This window comes from Echinops telfairi, unplaced genomic scaffold, assembly GCF_000313985.2.
Source record: "Echinops telfairi isolate 266 unplaced genomic scaffold, ASM31398v2 ScPeMD7_7458;HRSCAF=8496, whole genome shotgun sequence".
NCBI classification, from domain to species: Eukaryota; Metazoa; Chordata; class Mammalia; order Afrosoricida; family Tenrecidae; genus Echinops; species Echinops telfairi.
Window position 1 is genome coordinate 7,472,882 of NW_022111358.1, and position 22,691 is coordinate 7,495,572.

Genomic DNA, 22,691 nt, shown 5'->3' on the forward strand with positions numbered 1-22,691 from the left:
GTGTCCTGCCGTCTACTATTTACTCTTCCCACCGAGTCTCAGAATAAAACGTGTCCTGCCGTCTACTATTTACTCTTAGGCGGACTTTCCAGGAAAGAACATCGGCAGCTTTTACAGATGATCTTGAGACTTACCCAAGTCTAAGCTTACATCAGAATCTTTTATTTAGGTAATGATATTAAACTCTTGACACAGATTAAAATAGAAGCATAAAAATCATTATATTCATAATTAAAATCTGAGCTGTAATATGCTTGTAGTGCTTTTAAGTTGTATGTCCCATGACAAGCAACCAGGTCTTCTACTTTCTTAATGATGAAAAGTCTGTGATTTTTATAGAATAATGTTTACCTTGTGAGGGTTTAGATCACTTTTATAAAGTTTTTTTTGATGTACTGTAAATTGTATAGCTTGATGGAGGTATGTTTTTGATACTTTTAAAGGTAGTCATTTTTGTATTATATTTTAAGGTTATTGATACTTAAATATCATATTGAGCAATATCTTAAAGCACCTAGCTTCTGAATACACTTCAGCCTTTATTGAAAAATGCATCTTTTAACTTTTCCTCAAAAAATATTTTTTCAAGTGATCCAAATCAGTGGTGAGGAGGGTGTAGGAGGCCTGGGAGGGCGTGATCAAGGGTAATGTAACCAAGAGGAATTACTAAAACCCAAATGGAGGCTGAGCATGATAGTGGGACAAGAGGAAAGTCAAAGGAAATAGAGGGAAGAGCTAGAAGGCAAAGGACATTTGTAGAGGTCTAAATAAAGGCATGTACATCTGCAAATATACTTGTCTATGAGGATGGGGAAATAGATCTATGTGCATATATTTATAGGTTTAGTATTAAGGTAGCAGAAGGACATCGGGCCTCCACTCAAGTACTCCTTCAATGCAAGAACACTTTCTTCTATTAAATTGGCATTCTAAGATGCTCATCTTCCCGACACAACCACTGAAGACAAAGCGGGTGAATAAGCAAATGTGGTGAAGAAAGCTGATGGTGCCCGGCTATCAAAAGATATAGCGTCTGGGGTCTTAAAAGCTTGAAGGTAAACAAGCGGCCATCTAGCTCAGAAGCAACAAAGCCCACATGGAAGAACACATGAGCCTGTGTGATCATGAGGTGCCGAAGGGATCAGTTATCAGGTATCAAAGAACAAAAAAATCATATCATTGTATGCTCACCTCCCTGATAACGATCGCTGAAGACAAATGGGTGCATAAGCAAATGGGGCAAAGAAAGCTGATGGTGCCCGGCTATCAGAAGATACAGCGTCTGAGGCTTAAAGGCTTGAAGGTAAACAAGTGGCCTTCTAGCTCAGAAGCAACAAAGTCCACATGGAAAAAGCACACCAGACTGCGATCACGAGGTGTCAAAGGAATCAGGTATTAGGCATCATCAGAACAAAAAAATCATAGTGAATAAGGAGGGGAGTGTGGAGTGGAGACCCAAAGCCCATTTGTAGGCCACTGAACATCCTCTTACAGAAGTGTCTCGGGGAGGAGACGAGCCAGTCAGGGTGCGATGTAGCAAGGATGAAACACACAACTTTCCTCTAGTTCCTAAATGCTTCCTCCTCCCTGACTATCATGATCCCAATTCTACCTTATAAATCTGACTAGACCAGAGGCTACACACTGGTACAGATAGGAACTGGAAACACAGGGAATCCAGGGCGGATGATCCCTTCAGGACCAGTGGTATGAGTGGCGATACTGGGATGGTGGAGAGAGGGTGGGTTGGAAAGGGGGAACCGATTACAAGGATCTGCATGTAACCTCCTCCCTGGGGGATGGACAACAGAAAAGTGGGTGAAGGGAGACGTCGGACAGGGCAAGATATGATAAAATAATAATTTATAAATTATCAAGGGTTCATGAGGGACGGGGGAGCAGGGAGGGAGGGGAAAAATGAAGAGTTGATGCTAGGGGCTTAGGTGGAGAGCAAATATTTTGAGAATGATGAGGGCAATGAATGTACAAATGCGCTTTACACAATTGATGTATGTATGGATTGTGATAAGAGTTATATGAGCCCCTAATAAAATGATAAAAAAAAGCCAAAATATTTTTTAATGTAGCTTTTTATGATGTAAGAGAAAACCATTAACAAATTATTAACAAAGTAATAGTTATTTTTAGGCTCTATTTTGTACATCATTATAGCTATGGCTACTTTTTGAAACATTTGAATTACTGTACAATGTGTTTTAAAGAAGAATCAATAAAACAATGATGTAATCTTTATCAATATTGACTGTCCAATATAAGATAACATTTGGCTTGCTGTTCTTCTCATCTACATTGCACTTGGTCACACCCCACCAGGCAATTCTATGCGCTCCTCGCCATTGATTTTAGGTCTCGTTGTTTGCTTGTCCCTGGGTTTTTTGGTTTCCCCTTCCTTTTCCCCCACCTCTAGGATAACATTTTTAAAGACGACATCTTAACCAGCTTTATTTCTTAAAGCCACCTTTATATACTTTTTAGGTTTTGTTGCCTTTAGTGTTTTTGATACTTGTTTGGAGGTTCTAACTGAGAGTGCAGCTCCTCGTATACCCTTGACCGAAGGACAGCCCTCCTATCAGGGAAGGTCATGGTCCTCTTCAGTAGGGCATGCAGCTTCGGGAGGGACGCACATGGAGCGGTGAGGGAGGAAGGGGACACCGCCTAACCAGCCAGATCAGCCGAATCAACCCTGGTGATCAGTGGGGTGACAGTCATCGCAGTCAGATCACCCTCACATCTTCCTTTAGTGTTTTAATAATGTGAGCCCTATCCAATGGACTCTTAGAAAGAACCCCTTTCTTATTTTTATCTTCAGATCACATTGCTCACCCAGAGACCCTATTTATTACCAACAACAATAAATTGTTTGTTTATATTTGGGAGGATATGTACTTTTTCCCTGTTCTTCAGGGAGTTGAACTGATGCCTTATCTAAACTCCTTAGTGTGATGTTGCTCTTGGCAGCCACATGATTGCAGTTCGTGAGGACACATTTCCCCGCCCGCTGTCCTGTTTCTCCTTCCGGTGGGTTCATGAGATTTGTCCTCTGAGTTTACTCAGAGTTCACCGAGCTTTCTTACTGAGAATAAAGATTTTTGAGAATAACTCAAAATGTTGAAAATGCTGATCTTATAGCAATTATATAGAACCATGCAGGCCTTATTATTATTTTAAAAAATCATTTTATTGGGGCTCATACAATTCATCACAGTCCATACATACATCAATTGTGTAAAGCACACTTATACATTTGTTGCCCTCATCATTCTCAAAATTCGCTTTCCGCTTGGGTTCCTGGAATTAGCTCCTCATTTTCCTTTTTCCCCTCCTCCTCCCTGCCCGCTCCCCCCTCCCTCATGAACCCTTAATAATATATAAATTATTATTATATCTTACCTTACACTGTCCGGCGTCTCCCTTCACCCACCCTTCTGTTGCCCATCCCCCAGAGAGGAGGTTATATGTAGATCCTTGTTATCGATTCCCCCTTTCTAATCCCCCCTTCTCTCCCAGTATGGCCACTGTCACCGCTGCTCTTGAGGGGTTCATCTGTCTTAGATTCCCTGTGTTTCCAGTTCCCATCTGTACCGCTGTGCATCCTCTGGTCTAACCAGGTTTGCAAGGTAGAATTGGGATCATGGTAGTTGGGGGAAGAAAGCATTTAAGAACTAGAGGAAGTTTGTGAGTTTTATTATTGCTATACTGAATCAGAAGTTCGGAAGGAAGCCCTTACTTAAGAGTTTTATGAGTCCAGTTCAGCATCTTTCTGGATTGAGGACAGCATATGTAAAGTTGGGTAAATACTGCTTCTTGACATGGCTAAGAGCATCACTCCCCCGAACACGAGTTTCTCTTTTTTCTCCCATCTGTGGACGGTTTGGTAGCGTCATGAGGTGAGAGCTTGATCATTCCAAATATTGATGCAAGGAGATTTTGGTATAAAAGTCAATATTTCTTTTTAGTTCATTTTTAAAATATTAATTGTGTGGGGTGTTATGTTTTTGGCAGTGAAAACCATCAGAAATTATTCTGTTTCCATACAAAGATCATATGAAAGTCACAGCTATCTCTAACGAAAATATTTGTATATTTCTCCAATAATTTGTAGATGAAACCAGCTTGTATAAAAGCCCTTACTCGAATATTTAAAATATCCGATCAAGATAATGATGGTACTCTGAATGATGCTGAACTCAACTTCTTTCAGGTAGCTTGCTGTTTGTTATTTCATTTGTCTCTCAAGGTCTATTGTATATGATATTTAAAAAGTGTCAACTTAGACAATAGTTCATTTATAAACGTGTCTTTTTCTTATAAAACTATCATTTATATCAAGCTATAGGAACCGTTGCCTAGGGTATAGAGTGCTCTCATGCCTAGGAATTGAGGGGACTCTTTGATAAGTCTCATTTCAGGGTATACAATTAGTGCATTAAGGATGACTTGAAGTCTGAACTCTGGATTATTTGGCTATTTTCAGTTTTCTATAACATAGTTACACAAAGAGCCCTGTGTTTAGAAATGGGACTAGGGGGTTTCTTTCCTCCACGCTTGATGAGCTTTACTTAACTACTACAAAGCAGAGACTTAGTTCATTGAGTCTTTCATTTGCAACTCTGATTTAATGGTTGTTTTGAAGACTAATGTTTTATATTATTTGTGGTTTTAATGCTAACTTGTTTTAAATGGATTTTTGTGTTTTTGCTAGAGAATTTGTTTTAACACTCCATTAGCTCCACAAGCTCTGGAAGATGTCAAGAATGTAGTCAGGAAGCATATAAGTGATGGTGTGGCAGACAGTGGATTGACACTCAAAGGTGGGTATGATTTGGTAGAAGGTGAAGGTCCCGTAGCATTACTTATACTTTAAGCAAATAATAGTATTTGCTAGCATGTCTAGAATCTTATCTTGGATCTTTCAGAGACAAGGCCATTGTTGAGCATAATTGTCCTTATTGTTAGGGAAACTGGGTGGATCTCAGATATGCTGAGGTCCATCTAAAGGAAAGAAATATCTGGAACAAACAAATTTGTCTTAAAATTCTTCCTATTCAGAAGTAGATTTTAAATAGAAATTATCTTCAGGAAAGGTATTTTATCTACTAGTCAAATTTGCCAAGTATAAAATATTCCCTGTAGAGTATGTTGTGGAGCCATAATGAAATAAGGAGTAAAATTGAAAAACAACATTTTCTACTATAGAAATAAGCACAGATCTAGAAAACCATTTAATCTGATTTTTAAAAAAATCTGATTTTGTCATAGAACTTTATCAGTGTCTTTGAGTAAGTCAAAAACTATTGCTAGGGAGGTTCTAGTTGATACATGCATAAGTGTATTCCAATGAAAATATGTTTAAGTATGCCTGCGATCAGACAAGTTCTGTCAGAATACCTTTGCTACAGCTTCATTTGGGTTTCTTTATAAAAAGATCCAAGTGGTTCTCTGCTCCTCCTCGTGTGACAGACAGCTGCCTCTCCCATTCCCGTGCAGTCCCAGCCGCATCCCGGAGACACGATGGTGAAGGTCAGAGTGAACGGATTTGGCCGCATTGGGCGCCTGGTCACTAGGGCTGCTTTCAATTCTGGCAAAGTGAAAATTGTTGCCATCAATGACCCCTTCATTGATCTGAACTACATGGTCTACATGTTCCAGTATGATTCCACCCACGGCAAGTTCAATGGCACTGTCAAGGCTGAGAATGGGAAGCTTATCGTCAATGGGAAGGCCATCTCCATCTTCCAGGAGCGAGATCCCGCCAACATCCAGTGGGCTGAAGCTGGTGCTGAGTATGTCGTAGAGTCCACTGGTGTCTTCACCACCGTAGAGAAGGCTGGGACTCACTTGAAGGGCAGTGCCAAAAGGGTGATCATCTCTGCCCCTTCTGATGCCCTCATGTTTGTGATGGGCGTGAACCACGAGAAGTAATGACAACTCCTTCACTATTGTCAGCAATGCCTCCTGCACCACCAACTGCTTAGCCCCCCTGGCCAAGGTCATCCATGAGAATTTGGCATCGTGGAAGGACTCATGACCACAGTCCATGCCATCACTGCCACTCAGAAGACTGTGGATGGCCCCTCTGGGAAACTGGCATGATGGCCGTGGGGCTGCTCAGACATCATCCCCGCATCTACTGGCACTGTCAAGACTGTGGGCAAGGTTATCCCAGAGCTGAATGGGAAACTGGCATGGCCTTCCATGTCCCCACCCCCAATGTGTCCGTCCTGGATCCCACCTGTCATCTGGAGAAAGCTGCCAAGTACAATGACATCAAGAAGGTGGTGAAGCAGGCGGCTGATGGTCCCTTAAAGGGCATCCTGGGCGACACTGAGGACCAGGTTGTCTCCTGTGACTTCAACAGTGATCCCCACTCTTCCACCTTTGATGGCATTGCCCTCAAGGACCATTTTATCAAGCTCATTTCCTGGTATGACAATGAATTTGGCTACAGCAACAGAGTGGTGGACCTCATGGTCCACATGGCGTCCAAGGAGTAAGAACCCCCCTGGACCACCAGCCCCAGTAACTGCACTAGAGGAAGAGAGGCCCTCAGCTTCTGGGGAGTCTTTGCCCCTAATTCAATCCCCCAACACACTGAGAATATTCCATCCAGACCCCCTGAAGGAAGGGGAGGGGCTTAGAGAACTCGACCTTGTCATGTACCATCAATAAAGTACACTATAGGGGGGGGCGGGCGGGGGGAGATCCAAGCAAGATGGCCATTCCTAAGAAGTCTGAGGGGCCAATGTAGTTCATGACAGAGATAGCTCAAAGGTTATGGTAATTATGTTTTGGGATACAGGGCTGTCAGAAGGCTTAGTATGAAGAAGTTTTAAGAAAAGAGAAATGAAGGGAGATGTTGGAAAGTGTAAAACATGACAAACTAATAATAATTTATAAATTATCAAGGGTTCATGAGGGAGTGGAGAGTGGGGAGGGAGGGGAAAAAATGAGCTGATACCAAGGACTCAAGTAGAAAGAAAATGTTTTGAGAATGATGATGGCAACAAATGTACAAAAACGCTTGACACAATGGATGAATGTATGGATTGTGATAAGAGTTGTATGAACTCCCAATAAAATGCTTTTTTTTTCTAATCATTTTATTAGGGGCTCATCCTACTCTTATCACACACAATCCATACATACATCAATTGTGTAAAGCGCATAAAATGCTTTTTTTAAATTAAAAAAAAATTAAGAAAGTGAAATGGATGCCTGAAGATGAAAAAAAGAAAGAAAGAAAAGAGAAAACTCCATTGATAAGAAAAAGGTCAGGAAAGTTGCATTGAGGAATTTTTTTCCCCATCATGACATTGTACCTGCCTATTCTTCCAATGTGAATTTTGTTGGGAAACCTTACGCCATCTACCCTCTACCGTTTATCTTGCCCCTTGAGACTTCTTTTTGTTTACCAAACTCAAAGAAAATGTAAAAGGTGTATGACTTGAGCCCCTCAGGGTGCCGTAACTGCTGTTTCCACATGGTACCAATCAAGAGTCAGATGGGACCACCACCTGCAGAAGTATATAGACTTTGATGGGTGACATCAAGAAACAATGGCCTCACTTTTTAATATTGCTTAATACATAGTTCTATGATTTTATAGCAATACTTTATTCGTTACCATTATATTCTTTGGGATATATCTTTGTCCCCTTTATTCAGGGCTTGCTCTTGCTGGACTGGCTGTATATGTGAAACAATGATTCTGAAATCAGCCGTTTCCTCCAGACACCTAGTTGTGAGCTCCATTTTGCCTTGACCTTCAGTGTGCAGTACAGGTGAACACTGGTGACGGTTGCAGATGTAGCTCTCTTCATTGTGTGCTGTTTGCTCTTCTCCCCTGTACCTCTGCCATTCTTCACATCAACTTTATTTACTAATTTACTTTATTTCAGGTTTTCTTTTTTTACACACACTTTTTATTCAGAGAGGGAGACATGAAACTACCTGGACTGTGCTTCGACGATTTGGTTATGACGATGATCTGGAGTTGACACCTGAGTATTTGTTCCCCCTGTATGTACTTTGGCTTTCTGATTAATTTCAATTACTAATTTTTTTAGAAGTTTGATTTAGCACATAGGTAGGTGGGCATCAGGCTGCTAAGAAATCACTTAGATTAACAATAGGGTTTCTCAGTCTGGGCATTATTTATATTTTAGACCGGATCACTCTTGGTCTTGGAGGCTGCCTTGGACATTATAGGATAGTTAATGCTTCCTTAGGCCCTACTAACACTCCCCACAGTTTTGAGAACAAAAAAATGCATTAAAAAGTTACCACATGTTCTTCCCACCCCACCCCCACACACACCTTTGGGCGAAGTCATCCCAGGTTGTGGACCACTGATTTATTTTAAACACCAGTAGCCTTTCAGTCCATTCTAAGTCATTACTTACAGCATGACTCAAATAGTTTTCTTTTATTCCCAGTGAGTACAAGCATCTTTTAAAATTCTTTTTACTGAGGAAGGAAAAAAAAGGAATGCTCTACAGATGTGTTTTAACATGAAGAGATGAGAATAAATGGGTTAGGCTCTCTATTCTAGTCAATACCAGAGTACTTACAGTTCACCAAACATGTTCTTCCCTACCATACACAGGCCTTCACCTGTGCTATCTCCCCCCGCTCCCTCCTAACCTGGCTAATGCCTGTCACCCCGCAAGCATTAGCTCAGGTGACAGTGTCTCATAGACGCTGACATCTCCCTACCCCCGAGCCAGCACTGCCCCTTTCTTGTGGGCTGCCCTCACATGTTGACCCATGTTGGCACTTAACTCATTTTGTTTGTGGTCGATGATGTGTTTCCTTAGGGAGTCTGTTTGGTTTCGGTGTCCTGGGTGCAGTTGATCAGTATTTACTACACTGGGTGTGGGGTGGGCTAGAAAGGTCAAATCAGGCAAAAGTAACATCTCTTCATATCGTTTTCAATTCATTACCAATGCCGGTATTAACTGAAGTCCATGGTGATGCCTTAAAATTGCTTTAAAAGAAAAATTAGGGAGCCCTTGTAGTATAGTGGTTAATCATTGGGCTGCTAACAGCAAGAAAAATTAATATGTTACAGTTTTAATCAATGTTCCTTGAGTTTTTGTTTCAGCATGCCCTTTTGTTATTTAACCCTGCATGTCACCTTCTGCATTGGGAATAACCACTCTAATGGCATTTCTGTGGATTGCTTTAACCACGCCATACTTTCTCTGGGAAATCCAAATGGCTAGTGGAGATATTTTTGTAACATGTTGTCACCCCACACAGACTTCTTGCAGTTTTATATTCACTTCTTAAATTAAATTTTAATATTTGATTATTTATTTATTTTACTCTTACATTTTTTTCACCAACAGGCTAAAAATACCTCCTGATTGCACTACTGAATTAAATCATCATGCATATTTGTTTCTCCAGAGCACCTTTGACAAGCATGATTTGGTAAGCTTTTAGCTGCAATTTTCCACAGTGTACAATATAAGACATTTTTCTTTTTTATAATAGTTTTATTGGCATTTCATCCACATATTATATAATTCATATCATATAATTCAATTCAGTTGTATCGAGAAGAGTTGTACAATCATTGAAATCAGTTATTCATGTAATTTTTTTAAATTGTGGCAAAGATATATGCAACAAAGACATTTTTCTATGAATGATATAACTGTTTTCTTAGTTAAGGGGTTCACATGTCACATAGCCAAAAATTTCTCAGACTGCAATTAACTAAAACTGCAAAAATATTTTTTACTATCTGTTTTTATTGTAAAGGACTTATCTTTGTTTAGACTCTGTTTAAAACACACAACAAACTCACTGCCATTGAGTCGGTGCCAACTCATAGCAACTCTAGGACAGGGTAGAATTGCCCTTATGAGATTCCAAGACTATAACTTTTTTTTCCCCCAAAAAAATCCTTTTTATTGGGAGGCAATACAGATATCATTCCATAGTTCAGTCACAACAGTATTGTACAATTGCTAGTATAATCAGTTTCAAATCATTCTCTTTCTTCTTGAACTCCTTGATATCAGCTCCCTTTACCCCCATCCTCCCCCGAGACTCTAACTTTTTATGGGAATGGAAAGTCCCGTCTTTCTCCCAAGGAGCAGCTGGTGATTTCTAGCTGCTGACCTTAAACTATCTCAGCCTATTCCATAACCACTAAGTCACCGGGCTCCTAGACTCTTTGATAGGATTTTTTATGTACGTGTTAGAGATTTTCACGATCACATGTAAAACATTTTTTTCATTGATTAGTTTTCAGAAATATATCTTTACTAGACTAGGGGGATCTTGTTTTGGGGGTTATTCTTTTAGATATCTAATCATTGTACTTCCTTGTATGTCTCCAGGATAGAGACTGCGCATTGTCACCTGATGAACTTAAAGACTTGTTTAAAGTGTTCCCTTACATTCCTTGGGGGCCAGATGTGAATAACACAGTTTGTACGAATGAGAGAGGCTGGATAACCTACCAGGGATTCCTCTCCCAGTGGACGTGAGTGGACCCTGGATTCTCTGGACTTATCATTAATTTAAACATGGTGCTTTACATTAATAGTTGTATAAGCTTATCAGCTCTTATTAAGTGCTTCAATCATAAATGACTGTGAGGAGGATTTAATTTTCTGCTGATCCCTGTAAGATACAGTACAGATGTAGTCAAGTAGGGATATGTTTGCTCTTGGATGATGTTCAGGGAAAAGTACTAACTCTTACATCGAAACGTGAGTACATTCTAGTACTTTTTTGTTTGATTAGGGAATAGGAAATGTCATTGCTATTGCACAGGCTTTAGGATGAGAAGCATATTTTGTTCCTGATGAACTCTTACTGAGACTTAGGATTTGTCTACAAAATCGATAGAGTAGCGTGGTGGCCATTGTGCCATAGGATGCTCTCAGCCTTGCTGGATGACATGATTACTTTAGTGTTGGAGAGACTAACTGTTTCACCACTAGAATTTCCCCCCCAAAATACATGTAAGATAGACTTACTATCTCGTTATTGCCTCTTGCTATTTTTATGCCTTTGGCAAACTTTTTTTTTTTTTTAATTTTAATTTTAATTTTAATTTTTTTTTTTGCAAACTTTTTATATTTGTTGAACTAATCATTGAGTTCTCACCTAACCAATATCTGTAAGACACTGTGTATACAGATAATAAAAATGATCCCTGCTCTAGATTTTACAGAGGCTTAACACTCATTTGTGTGGCTGTGCCCTTTGGGTCAAGTGGAGGATAGAACCATCCACCCACCCAACTTATATTCCCCTTTCCTCTTCTCTGCCTTAAAATTAGTGACAGCCAAAACATAAAGATAACGGCAGCCCAGAAGAGCCATGGCTGAAGGCATGTTGAAAATCTAAGCAGTCTGACAATAATTACCTGACCCTGGTGGTAAAATCATTGGTGCTGTTGGAATTCTTTTTTCCTATAAACGTTCACTTAGGAACTTTTCACAGTTTAGAATCTCTCTCTTTTAGACTCACGACATTTTTAGATGTACAGCGGTGCCTGGAGTATTTGGGCTATCTGGGCTACTCAATATTGACTGAGCAAGAGGCTCAATCTTCAGCCATTACAAGTAAGTATCAGAATACTCTTCAGCTCCTAATAAGAGAAGTCTTTTAAGGATTCTAGTTTCCTAAGTTTCAAAGGATGAAAATGCAGTCATCTTAATTAATCTTCCATGTCTCCGCTTTCCCCCCCCATTAATTTGGTCATTTCTTTTGGGTCGAGATACTTGATTTTATTTATCAAAAAAGTAAGGATGTCTTGCTTCTATTCAACTCCCTGAGAGCACTCTCCCGATGAAGATGAAAGAGCACTGTGGGCATTAAAAGTATTTACCAGTCCATCTCGCATTTTAATTTCTTTAAATCTTAAAAGCAATTCATATTGAATGGCTAAACCAATTGTGGCATATATGTATGTTGGGATATTATTCAGTTATAAAGAGAAATGAGATCCTGATTCATGCCACCACATGAAGTGACCGTGAACACAGTATGCTAAATGAAGTCAGTCAGTCACACAAGGATAAATATTCTATGCTCCCACTTAACATATGTGGAATATCATACAGTATTTTATTGTATTATCTTTTATAATACTAGAAAACTAGAGAGAGACTAAGGTTTATTAGTGGGTATCAAGTGTAGTAGGGAAAGAGGGTAGGAGAAATCATTGGTATTGAATTAAATACTGCCTAAATGAGTATTTGTTAATGGTGATGGGAACATTGGCAATGGATATGGAAAGATAATTGGATAGCATGACTAATATAATCAGTGCCACTGAATGTTGCATGCAAAATATGTTGAGCTGGCAAATGTGCTACATATATTTTTACTTCGATAAATAAAAATTCATGTTAACAAATGATCCTGTCTTAAGCTAATTGCAAGTCTCTTGATTTTATAATTTTTCCACATTAATAAAATTATACAGGTTTTGTAATGTAAACTATGCATTTTTGCCACAGCAGTGCTCTCCACTTAAAACCCATAGATATGGAAGTAACAAATTAGGGGACTGGTCATTTAAAGATTTTCTTATATTCCAGTTGGTGGGAAAGGTGCCATTTCTTAACAGGAAGTCCTAGCACAAGGAAACAGCCTTTCTGAAACCAACAGAGCAAGTACTCTTTAAAATACTTAACCAGTTAGATAGTACTTAATTCAATACCTAAGAGTTCAAAAATAATTGATCGGGGTGTGGTAGGACTGGGGGCACGGTAAGGCAGGGGGAGAGGGGCGGGGCCTCGAAAAATAAAGAAAATAAATAAATAAAATAATTGCTTGGCAGCCCTGAGATTCTTTTTGATCAATAGCATATTATGGACACTTTTCTGTATCAATAAATATATATTAATGTAAAGTAATGTGACATCATATGGATGTGCTATCATTTATTTAATTATTCCACAACTGCCATTGTTTAATCCCCTTAGTATAGTATCACTCTGTCCCATCTCCTTCCTGTGTTTCCTGTCTCCATTCCTCCTCCTTAGCCCTTCCAAGCTTTGTCCAGAGGCAAATGCTATACCTTGGTCCCACGTGGTCAGTTGTTCTAAGTTATACATAAATCAATGGTGGTGTTCTTCTTCTTTAGACTGGTCAGTCGTCTGGCTGAAAATCGAGCCTTGAGAGAATTCTGTTTCATATCTGAAGAGTGGCCAAGGACCATAGTCTCGGGATTCTACCTGTCTCTATCCGTGCAGCAAGCCTGATTTTCATAATTTTGAGTTTTGTTCCATATCTTTCTCCCACTCTTTCCAGGACCTTCTAATGTGACCCCTTTCAGAGCAGTTGGTAGTGATAGGCACCATCTAGTTTTTCTGTTCTCGGTTCTGGAGACTGATGTTTGTGTGGTCCATTAGTTGGCTGGACTAATCATCTCCAGCTATCTTCAAGGCGAGACCTGTATTACAAGCATTTAAGACCCCAGTCACTCTTCACCAAAGTCGCATGTAGACTTTGTGTGAACCATGTTGTGCTAGTTGACATTGGTGTCCCCTGAGACTGTGAGCCTGATCCTCTGGCCCAGTGGCTCATTCCCTCCAGGTGCCTGGTTATGTCTAAGAAGTTTTCTTAACTTTGTCCTCTGTATGCTCCATCAGCTACATGGATTATATTTGTAACAAAGGTAAATATCCATGTACAAATATCCTGTCTAACCTTTCTGTACATGTACCCCCCCGCCCATTCCTGCTTAACATGCATGTCCCACACATCTACTCATAGATCACCTGTTTTGCAGGATTGTAAACTGTATTTACCTCTATTGCTTTTAAATCCTGCACTCCTCACAGGGTCCTCCCTGACCTCTACTTTTCTTTGCAAACTTCCTTCTTGTTGTATGCCGCCCTTCCTTTCACTAGGTTCTTGAACTCTACTTCACTCCCTCTCCATTTTTACTTTGTAATTGTCTTCATTACAAATCGATATCTCTTGTTCCTTATTTTCAATTTTTGTATGTGTGTTTTACTTTGGACATGTTAACTTTTTTTAAAATAATTTTATTAGGGGCTCATACAACTCTTGTCACAATCCATACATACATCAGTTGTGTAAAGCACATTTGTACATTCATTGCCCTCGTCATTCTCACAACATTTGCTCTCCATTTAAGCCCCCGGCATCAGGTCTTCATTTTTTTCCCCTCCCTTCCCTTTCCTCCCTCCCTCATGAGCCCTTGATAATTTATAAATTATTATTTTGTCATATCTTGCCCTGTCCGATGTCTCCCCTCACCCACTTTTCTGTTGTCTGTCCCCCAGGGAGGAGGTCACATATAGATCCTTGTAATCGGTTCCCTCTTTCCAACTCACTCTCCCTTTACGCTCCCAGTATGGCCACTCACTCCACTGGTCCTGAAGGGATCATCCACCCTGGATTCCCTGTGTTTCCAGTTCCTATCTGTACCAGTGTGTAGCCTCTGGTCTAGCCAGACTTGCAAGGTAGAATTCGTATCATGATAGTGGGAGGGTGGGGGTGGAGGAAGCAGTTAGGAACTAGAGAAAAGTTGTATGTTTCATCGTTGCTGCACTGCACCCTGACCGGCTCATCTCCTCCCCGAGACCCTTCTGTAAGGGGATCTCCAGTGGCCTACAAAGGTTGACTTCTGGGTGGTGTTATCATGTATATTAATCTCAGGTTATTGGTTCTCTGTCCCAAAACTCCCTTTAGTATTTATTGTGAGATTGGTCTGGTTTTGCAAAGTCCTTTCATTTCTGTGCATCTGCAGATGTCCTAATTTTGCCATTATATTTGAGGGACAATTTTGCTTGGTATATGGTTCCTGATTGTCAGTTATTTTTCTTCAAGAGTTTTATATATGGAAATAAAAATTAAAAAATTTTTATATATACCATTCCATTGTCTTCTTCCTGCAAGTTTTCTGCTGACACATCAGAACTTAGTCTTACTGTTTCTCTTTTGTAGATAATGTTTATTTTACGATAGCTGCTTCCAGGATTATTTCCTTGTCTGTTTTGGAATGCTTCATTATGATATGTCAAAAGGATTTTCCTTTGAGGTCTGTCATATTTGGGTTTGGTCAGCTTTGCAAATGCATTTCTTCTCCTCTTTTATAACAGAGGTCCTCAAACTAGGCCCGCAGGCTAAATACGGACCGCCAAGGACATTTATCCGGCAGCCGGGTGTTTTTGCCGATGCTGCCTGTCCTGCTTAGCAGCTGACTCGTCCAGTGTGCATAGGAATTTTTTTTTAAACTATAGTCCGGCCCCTCCAACAGTCTAAGGGACAGTGAACTAGCCCCTGTTTAAAAAGTTTGAGGACCCCTGCTATATAATGTCCACTCACTCACTGCCATTGAGTATTCTGACGCATAGTGACTCGTGGAACAGAGTAGAAGTCCTGCGGGTTTCTGAGAGTATAAAAATTTTTTTTTCTTTTTGGAGATTAAATTTTACATGAGTAGAAAGCCTCCTCTTTCTCACTTGTTAGGGAAGTTTTTTCCCAACAATTCTTCAAAAATGATTGCTTTTTTTTTTTAGTTTTTTCTGTTCCGGAATTCGTTACACCTAAGTTCTTCCTCTTGATTGTGTCCAACATAATTCTTAAGTTTTCTTTGAATTTTTTTATCATTTTATTGAGGGGGTCATACAGCTCTTACCACAATCCATGCATACATCAATTGTGTAAAGCACATTTGTACATTTGTTACCCTCATCATTTGCAAAACATTTGCTCTCCATGGAAACCCCTGGCATCAGCTCCTCATTTCCCCCCCCCTCACTCCCCGCTCCCCCCACCCTCATAAACCCTTGATAATTTATAAATTATTATTTTGTCATATCTTACACTGTCTGACATCTCCCTTCACCCACTTTTCTGTTGTCCATCCCCCAGGGAGGAGGTTCCATGCAGATCCTTGCAATCAGTTCCCCCTCTCTACCCTCCCCTCCTTCAACCCTCCCAGTATCGCCACTCTCACCAGTGGTCCTGAAGGGATCATCCATCCTGAATTCCTTGTTTCCAGTTCCTATCTGTACCAGTGTACATACTTTGGTTCAGCCAGGTTTGTAAGGTAACATTGGGATCATGATAGTGGGTGCGAAGGAAGCATTTAAGAACTAGAAGAAAGTTGTATGTTTTCTTGTTGCTACACTGCACCGTGACTGGCTCGTCTCCTCCCTGCGACCCTTCTGTAAGGGGATGTTTAGTTGCCTGCAGATGGACTTTGGGTCCCCACCCCACACTGATATGATTTTTTGTTCTTTGATGCCTGATACCTGATCCCTTCAGCACCTTGTGATCACACAGGCTGATCCATGTGGGCTTTATTGCTTCCGAGCTAGATGGCTGTTTGTTTACCTTATCTTTGAAATTTTTTTCCTTTGTATTTTTTTTGGCTCTTTTTGCTTTATTGTTTCTAGCACAGTTTTCCCTGAAGTGGATGACACCTCCCCCTGGAAGGCATGGGAATTATTAGAAAGGGGGGTGGGGGGGCAGCTGCACATGAAAGCAGATGCCAACACTTTATTCTGGGTAGGTAATGGTAGGGCTGACCACATTTCTGGTCATCAGGAAGAACCCACCTTATCAGGCATGAATGTGCATTTGTGAAAGGCCACTGTTGCTAATGCTGCTTTTAAAAGTTCAAGATAGCAGCACTATGTCAGACCAAACAACAATTAACCTGTCTGACTCCTTTCTGGCCACTTTTGTTCATCTTTCTCAAATTGATATGGAATCCACTTCTCTCTTCTTAACCCCGAATCTTAGGGTTCCATGATTATCATCTTTATCTTTTCATTGGGCCTCTCATGTCCTTGTAGAGGATCTGTGTAGTGTGTCTGCCTACTTTGTAATCTTGCATGAAGTGTAATTACTGTGTATAGTTACAATTTTCAGTGCGTTTGGTGAGATTTCTGTAGTTTAATCTGTGGGTCCAGCTTAAGGGAGGTCTGTTTACTGCAGGTAGAGAGGTGCCCCATTATCTGGATGACACACCATAGTTTTTAATCTGTCTTTATAGATTTACATTCAAAAGACCAATTATCCTAGAGAGCACATCCTTTTTCAGTTTATACATCCAGCTCCAACTGAATGCAGATTTGACACAGCAGATTTAGTATGTAACTTTTTAGGTTTACCCTCGAAAAAATAGATGGGCTAAAATATTGACTATATTCATGTCATTGTTGTTATTCATTATTCACTATCATTTTCCTTAGGAAAAATAGACTTATGATGAAATAAGTATAATTTGATTACTAGAAATTTTCTTTACAGCCAACTTTCAGAACTGTATCTTTTCCATTACACAGGGCCCTTCTGTATTATACAAGGGGTAGTCCCCCCAAGCAAAATGGAAAAAAAGTTCTGCTGGGCGGAGCTTTCGTAGAAATGCATGTTTCCCACTAGGCGAGCCTGGAGCAACTTGCTCAGTTAGTACACCCAGTGGTGTCACCTGGGAATGTTCTCTCTGGGCACAGTTATTTTTTTTCATTAAAGCAGTTAAGCTTGAACCTCATTTTTTGGTGGTGGCCTATTTAAGAGAATAGTGTGTGGCTGTGAAATTTTGCTTCCTGCTCGGGAAAAATGCTGCAGAAACTGTTGTGACATTGAACACAGCTTACAAGGACAGCCCTATGGGGAAAACTCAAATGTAGGAGTGATGTCCTCGTTTCAAAAAAGGTGAAATGTTGATTGACTACAAACATCATTCTAGACATTTGTCAACTTCCCGAATGAATGAAAGTATCAACAAAATTCATACACTTGTGCTCAAAGGCCAAGGACGACAGACCATTGAAGAGATGGGGAAGTTACCTGGACTTTCTTGGAGCTCAGTTCAGAGAATTTTAATGGAAGATTTTGGAATGAGAAGGGTTGTTGTTAAATTTGTGCCTCAGGTTCTGACTGACCAGCGGAAAGAGCATCAAGTGGAAACATGCTGCGCTTTGAAAGAACTGCTCCGAAGCATGGTCGTTACTGGTGACGAGACTTAGTGCTAGTCTTTTTTCCTGCCTTTTTCCTTACCACCCCGAAAGTAAATATCAAGCCAGTGGAAGACACCATTATCACCTCCCCTCAAAAAACTTGTCAAGTGAAATCAAAGATCAAGACCATGCTCATTGTTTTTTTGATGTGAGAGGATAGTGTATTTGGAGTATTTTCCACCATGTAATACTGTTAATCAAGCTTCTCTTTAGAGGTTCTGAAAAGATTGCATAATATTGTGTGACAAAAAAGGCCTGATTTGTGGCAGACGGGACTGGTTTTGCCACCACCACAATGCACCTGTGCACACAGCCATCTGAGTGCACCAGTTTTTGGCAAAAAACAGGATGCCTCTCATTTTGGGGAGCAAACGAGCCAGTCAGGGTGCAGTGTAGCGATGATGAAACATACAACTTACCTCTTGTTCTTAAATGCTTCCTCCCCCTTCACTATCATGATCCCAATTCTACCTTACAAATCCCACTAGACCAAAGGATGTACACTGGTACAGATAGGAACTGGAAACACAGGAAATCCAGGACAGATGATCCCTTCAGGGCCAGTAGTGAGAGTGGCGATATCGGGAGGGTGGAGTGAGGATGGGGTGGAAAGGGAGAACCGATTGCAAGGATCTGCATGGAAACTCTTCCCTGGGGGATGGACAACAGAAAAGTGGGTGAGGGGAGACCTCGGATAGTGTAAGATATGACAAAATAATAATAATTTATAAATTATCAAGGGTTCATGAGGGAAGGGGGAGCCGGGATGGAGGGGAAAAATTAGCTGATACCAAGGGCTCAAGTAATAAGCAAATGTTTTGCGAATGATGAGGGTAACAAATGTACAAATATGCTTTATACAATTGATGGATGTATGGATTGTGATAAGAATTGTATGAGCCCCTAATAAAATGATTATAAGAAACACAACAGGATGTCTCTCTTGCCCCACGCACCTTACTCACCTGACTTCACTTTTTGCTACTCCTTTTTGTTTCTGTGAATGAAGAGGGACATGAAAGGACAGACATTTCATGACATAGAAGAGGTGAAGAAAAAATGAGGGAGGTGCCTTCCAAACAGATGAGTTTGAAAAAATGTTTCCAAGAATGGAATCACAGATTTGACAAATGTATTAAGTGTAATGGAGAGTACTTTGAAGGTGATAAGGTTGTTTCGTAAAAAAGATTGTATACATAGCTTTGAAAAGATATTTGGTCTGGGGGTAGGGTGGGGTGGGGGGAAAGAAAAAAAAAGATATTTGTTTTTTTTTTTGTCTATCCTCTCATACTTCGTACTTTATTTTATGTACAAGCTTGACTTGTACAATACATTAGTTATATGTCATACACTTAAGAAACATGATAAATAGTAATACTGTATTTTGCAGAAAGTAAATTGAGTGCATCTAACTGAAACAAACTTGGTGGTGTCTCCCCCCATTTAGTAACAAGAGACAAAAAGATAGACCTACAGAAACATGATAAATAGTAATACTGTATTTTGCAGAAAGTAAATTGAGTGCATCTAACTGAAACAAACTTGGTGGTGTCTCCCCCCATTTAGTAACAAGAGACAAAAAGATAGACCTACAGAAGAAGCAGACGCAGAGGAATGTCTTCAGATGTAATGTAATTGGGGTGAAAAGCTGTGGGAAAAGTGGAGTCCTACAGTCTCTTCTTGGAAGAAACTTAATGGTGAGAGTTCTCAGATAACAAAACATTTTTATAATCTGTGTTTAGGTCATTTTTTCTTAGCTAGTGACTAGAAGTCATTGGCCTACACATCTTATTAAAACACTATCACGAAGTCTATTATGTAGCAGTAATCTTGTTGAGCTATCTTTATCTTCATTTCATTGGCATTAGCTGTCACTTGTTGTTTTCTTACCTGGTGTTTAGATGGGGATTAAACAAATACGCTTGTTCACGTAAAAAACACAGTGTTTTACATGAAGTACTGTATTTACTTGAGTATAAGCTGACCCAAATATCAGCTGAGGCACCTAATTTTAACCACAAAAACTGCATTAAAAATGTGCTGAAAAACTCGGCTTGTACACAAGTATACACGGCAAATGCATAGTAAATACTAGGTATCGTATTCACTGAAACCTGGTTCTGACTTCTGCTTTGAGTCAGCAGCCTGACGTATTTCCACATGACAGCAGGACAAATTAGAGTGTAATAAGAGTTGCCAGTAGGTGGCTCTGGGGTACACGGTCACCAATAACATATTCATCTTTTGTCTCAGACCCTGAGCAATAAGAAATATAAAATCAGGATGCCCTTTTTACTGACAAGTAGTATGTTGTAAAGGGAAAAATACCCTTTTAATTTATAATGAGCACTAGTGGTGTGTGTGTGTTGATGTAAATTATGTCGCTTTTATTTCTTACTGTACATGTTGAGATTTTTTTGTTCTGTTTTCAGAGGCAGAAGAAAATTCGAGATGATCATAAATCTTACTATGCAATTAATACTGTCTATGTATATGGACAAGAGAAGTATTTGTTGGTAAGAAATGTTCTGACATACAAAAATTGTTAATTATTGGGTACATTTGTAAATGAATAGAGGCTTTCTAGCTTATTTGTTAGCATCAATTATAATTTTTGACCTATCAGGTGATGACATGTGGCTTTATACAAGGTTCTTCAGAAAGTTCATGGAAGAAAATCTATTATCTTTTAACTCCACGTTTTCCTGAATTGTTTGTGGACTTAACTTTATGTAAGTTACACCTCAAGAAGAAAGTTTTTGCCCTTTCTTACATTTTTATTTTAAAAATTATTTTCTCCACAACTGACTAGAAATTAATATGGAATGGTCAGTGCAAGTGCTCAGTAGTTTACCTATGTAACCTGAATAGGGTTTTATCTGTTTGATAGAGGCTGGATACATAGTTAGCTCATACAATAGCCTGAAAAATGACTGAAAGAAGGGTAGGACTGAGAAGGTACTACGGAATACAGAAGAGATTGCATACTTTCCTTGGATCCAGTCAGTTTTCAGTTTGAACTTTCGTCTTCTCATTGCTTCTCCCTGTGACCTTGGACAAATGACGTGTGCTATCTGAACCCAAGTATCTTATTAAGTTGGCTTGCATCAGAAACGTCTGGCAAATAAAAGTTACTAAAAGAAAAAAAATCCATTCCTTTTCCTGGTCTTTTAGACATGGTTTAATCTGTCAGTCAGGTGAATTTTATATGCATTTGATACTTTATGATCAAAGCTCCTTGGTAGTTTCTTACTATCTCTGCTGCTTCTTTTATAAGTATGGTTCTACACATTGGGTCAAACTCATTGCCACTGAGTCCATTCCAACTCATGGTAGACCAATAGGACAGAGTTGAACTGCTCCTTAGGGTGTCAAGACTGTAAATCTGTACCTGAGCAGACAGCCTCATCTTTATACTTTAGAGCTACTGGAGGATTTGAACCACTAACTTTGAGGTTAGCAGCCCAATGTTTAACCCACTCAACCCACTGTGTCACTAAAGTGCTGTACACATAGGGTACTAAGTAAATATTAAACTGTTAATTTTCCTGTTTTCTTACCCTGAGCCTATTCTTCACAAACTATCTCGAAATATATGGTGTGCATTATTTTATTTGAAATGCATTGAATTCCTTTCTGATTTTACATTTCCCCTTTCTTCTTCTTAACAAAAATGCAGTCTTAGACAAATCGGTATGGAATTTTTCTCTTATTAGAATACTTTCACCAAAAAAAAAAGAATACTTTCATATCATAAATTTTGAAAAGTGATTTTGTAATATGACCTGGAAAAGAATAGGCAGTGAGGTAGAACAAAATGACCTTCAAGTACAGAGCTACTTGCTTTGTGTATTTTATCAGTGGGAGAAAAGGTGGAAGAAAGAAAATAGTCTTGGGAATCATATCTGAGTTCCAAGTTTGATCCAGGAAATTGTTATGAGTGTTATATTAGGCAACTTACTACTCTCACTGTGTGTGTTTCCTTATCTGTAAAATGTGCATCATGTTTATTAAATGCCTACCTGGCACACATGAGTCACTCACTGAAAGTTAGCTTCTTTAGAACCTTAGTCACTCATTTTAAACTACTGAATCAGAAGCCACCTGTTCATCTGTACTTCCTTCTTTAAAAAGATGGATTTCAAAAGTATAGTCAACTAGTATCCTTTTAACAGGAAATCAAATTAACAAGTACTGAAGCATCATGACTTTACACATGGCTGTTAATAGTACTTCGTTTTCTCATCAATATTTTCTTTTTCCAAGTTGCATGATATCTCGGAATCGGAATTTCTCACTGAAGCTGAGATCATTTGTGATGTTGTGTGCCTGGTATATGACGTCAGTAATCCCAAATCCTTTGAATACTGTGTCAGGATTTTTAAGGTTTGTTTCTCTTATGTTCTTGGGCTAAATCTAACTTTATATGGAGTTTAGTGGCATTGTAATGTGTTGTTTCCTAACCGAGGAAAGGCAACAGAGTCATTTTTGTAACTTTTAAAAACTGTCTGGTAAACTGGCATTCTGTGATGCTCACCTTCCCAACATGATTGCTGAAGTTTACAAAGCGGTGCATAAGCAAATGTGAAGAAAGCTGATGGTGCCCGGCTATCAAAAGATAGAGTGCCTGGGGCCTCAAAGGCTTGAATATAAACAAGCAGCCATCTAGCTGAGAAACAACAAAGTCCACATGGA

At 39.6% G+C, this 22,691-nt stretch overlaps 1 protein-coding gene across 6 annotated transcripts in view; it reads left to right on the forward strand.

Moving 5' to 3' along the window:
* Window positions 1–22,691, forward strand: part of RHOT1 (ras homolog family member T1) — an 82,370-nt gene that overhangs the window by 42,930 nt on the left and 16,749 nt on the right. For all 6 annotated transcript variants that reach the window (XM_004706945.4, XM_045299357.1, XM_045299359.1 and 3 more), the window contains exons 9-17: window positions 4,124–4,222; window positions 4,724–4,832; window positions 7,920–8,040; window positions 9,372–9,456; window positions 10,374–10,519; window positions 11,509–11,609; window positions 19,563–19,693; window positions 20,429–20,512; window positions 22,263–22,382. In XM_004706945.4, the coding sequence (XP_004707002.1) occupies window positions 4,124–4,222; window positions 4,724–4,832; window positions 7,920–8,040; window positions 9,372–9,456; window positions 10,374–10,519; window positions 11,509–11,609; window positions 19,563–19,693; window positions 20,429–20,512; window positions 22,263–22,382 (996 nt within the window). The remainder of the gene's footprint in view (window positions 1–4,123; window positions 4,223–4,723; window positions 4,833–7,919; window positions 8,041–9,371; window positions 9,457–10,373; window positions 10,520–11,508; window positions 11,610–19,562; window positions 19,694–20,428; window positions 20,513–22,262; window positions 22,383–22,691) is intronic.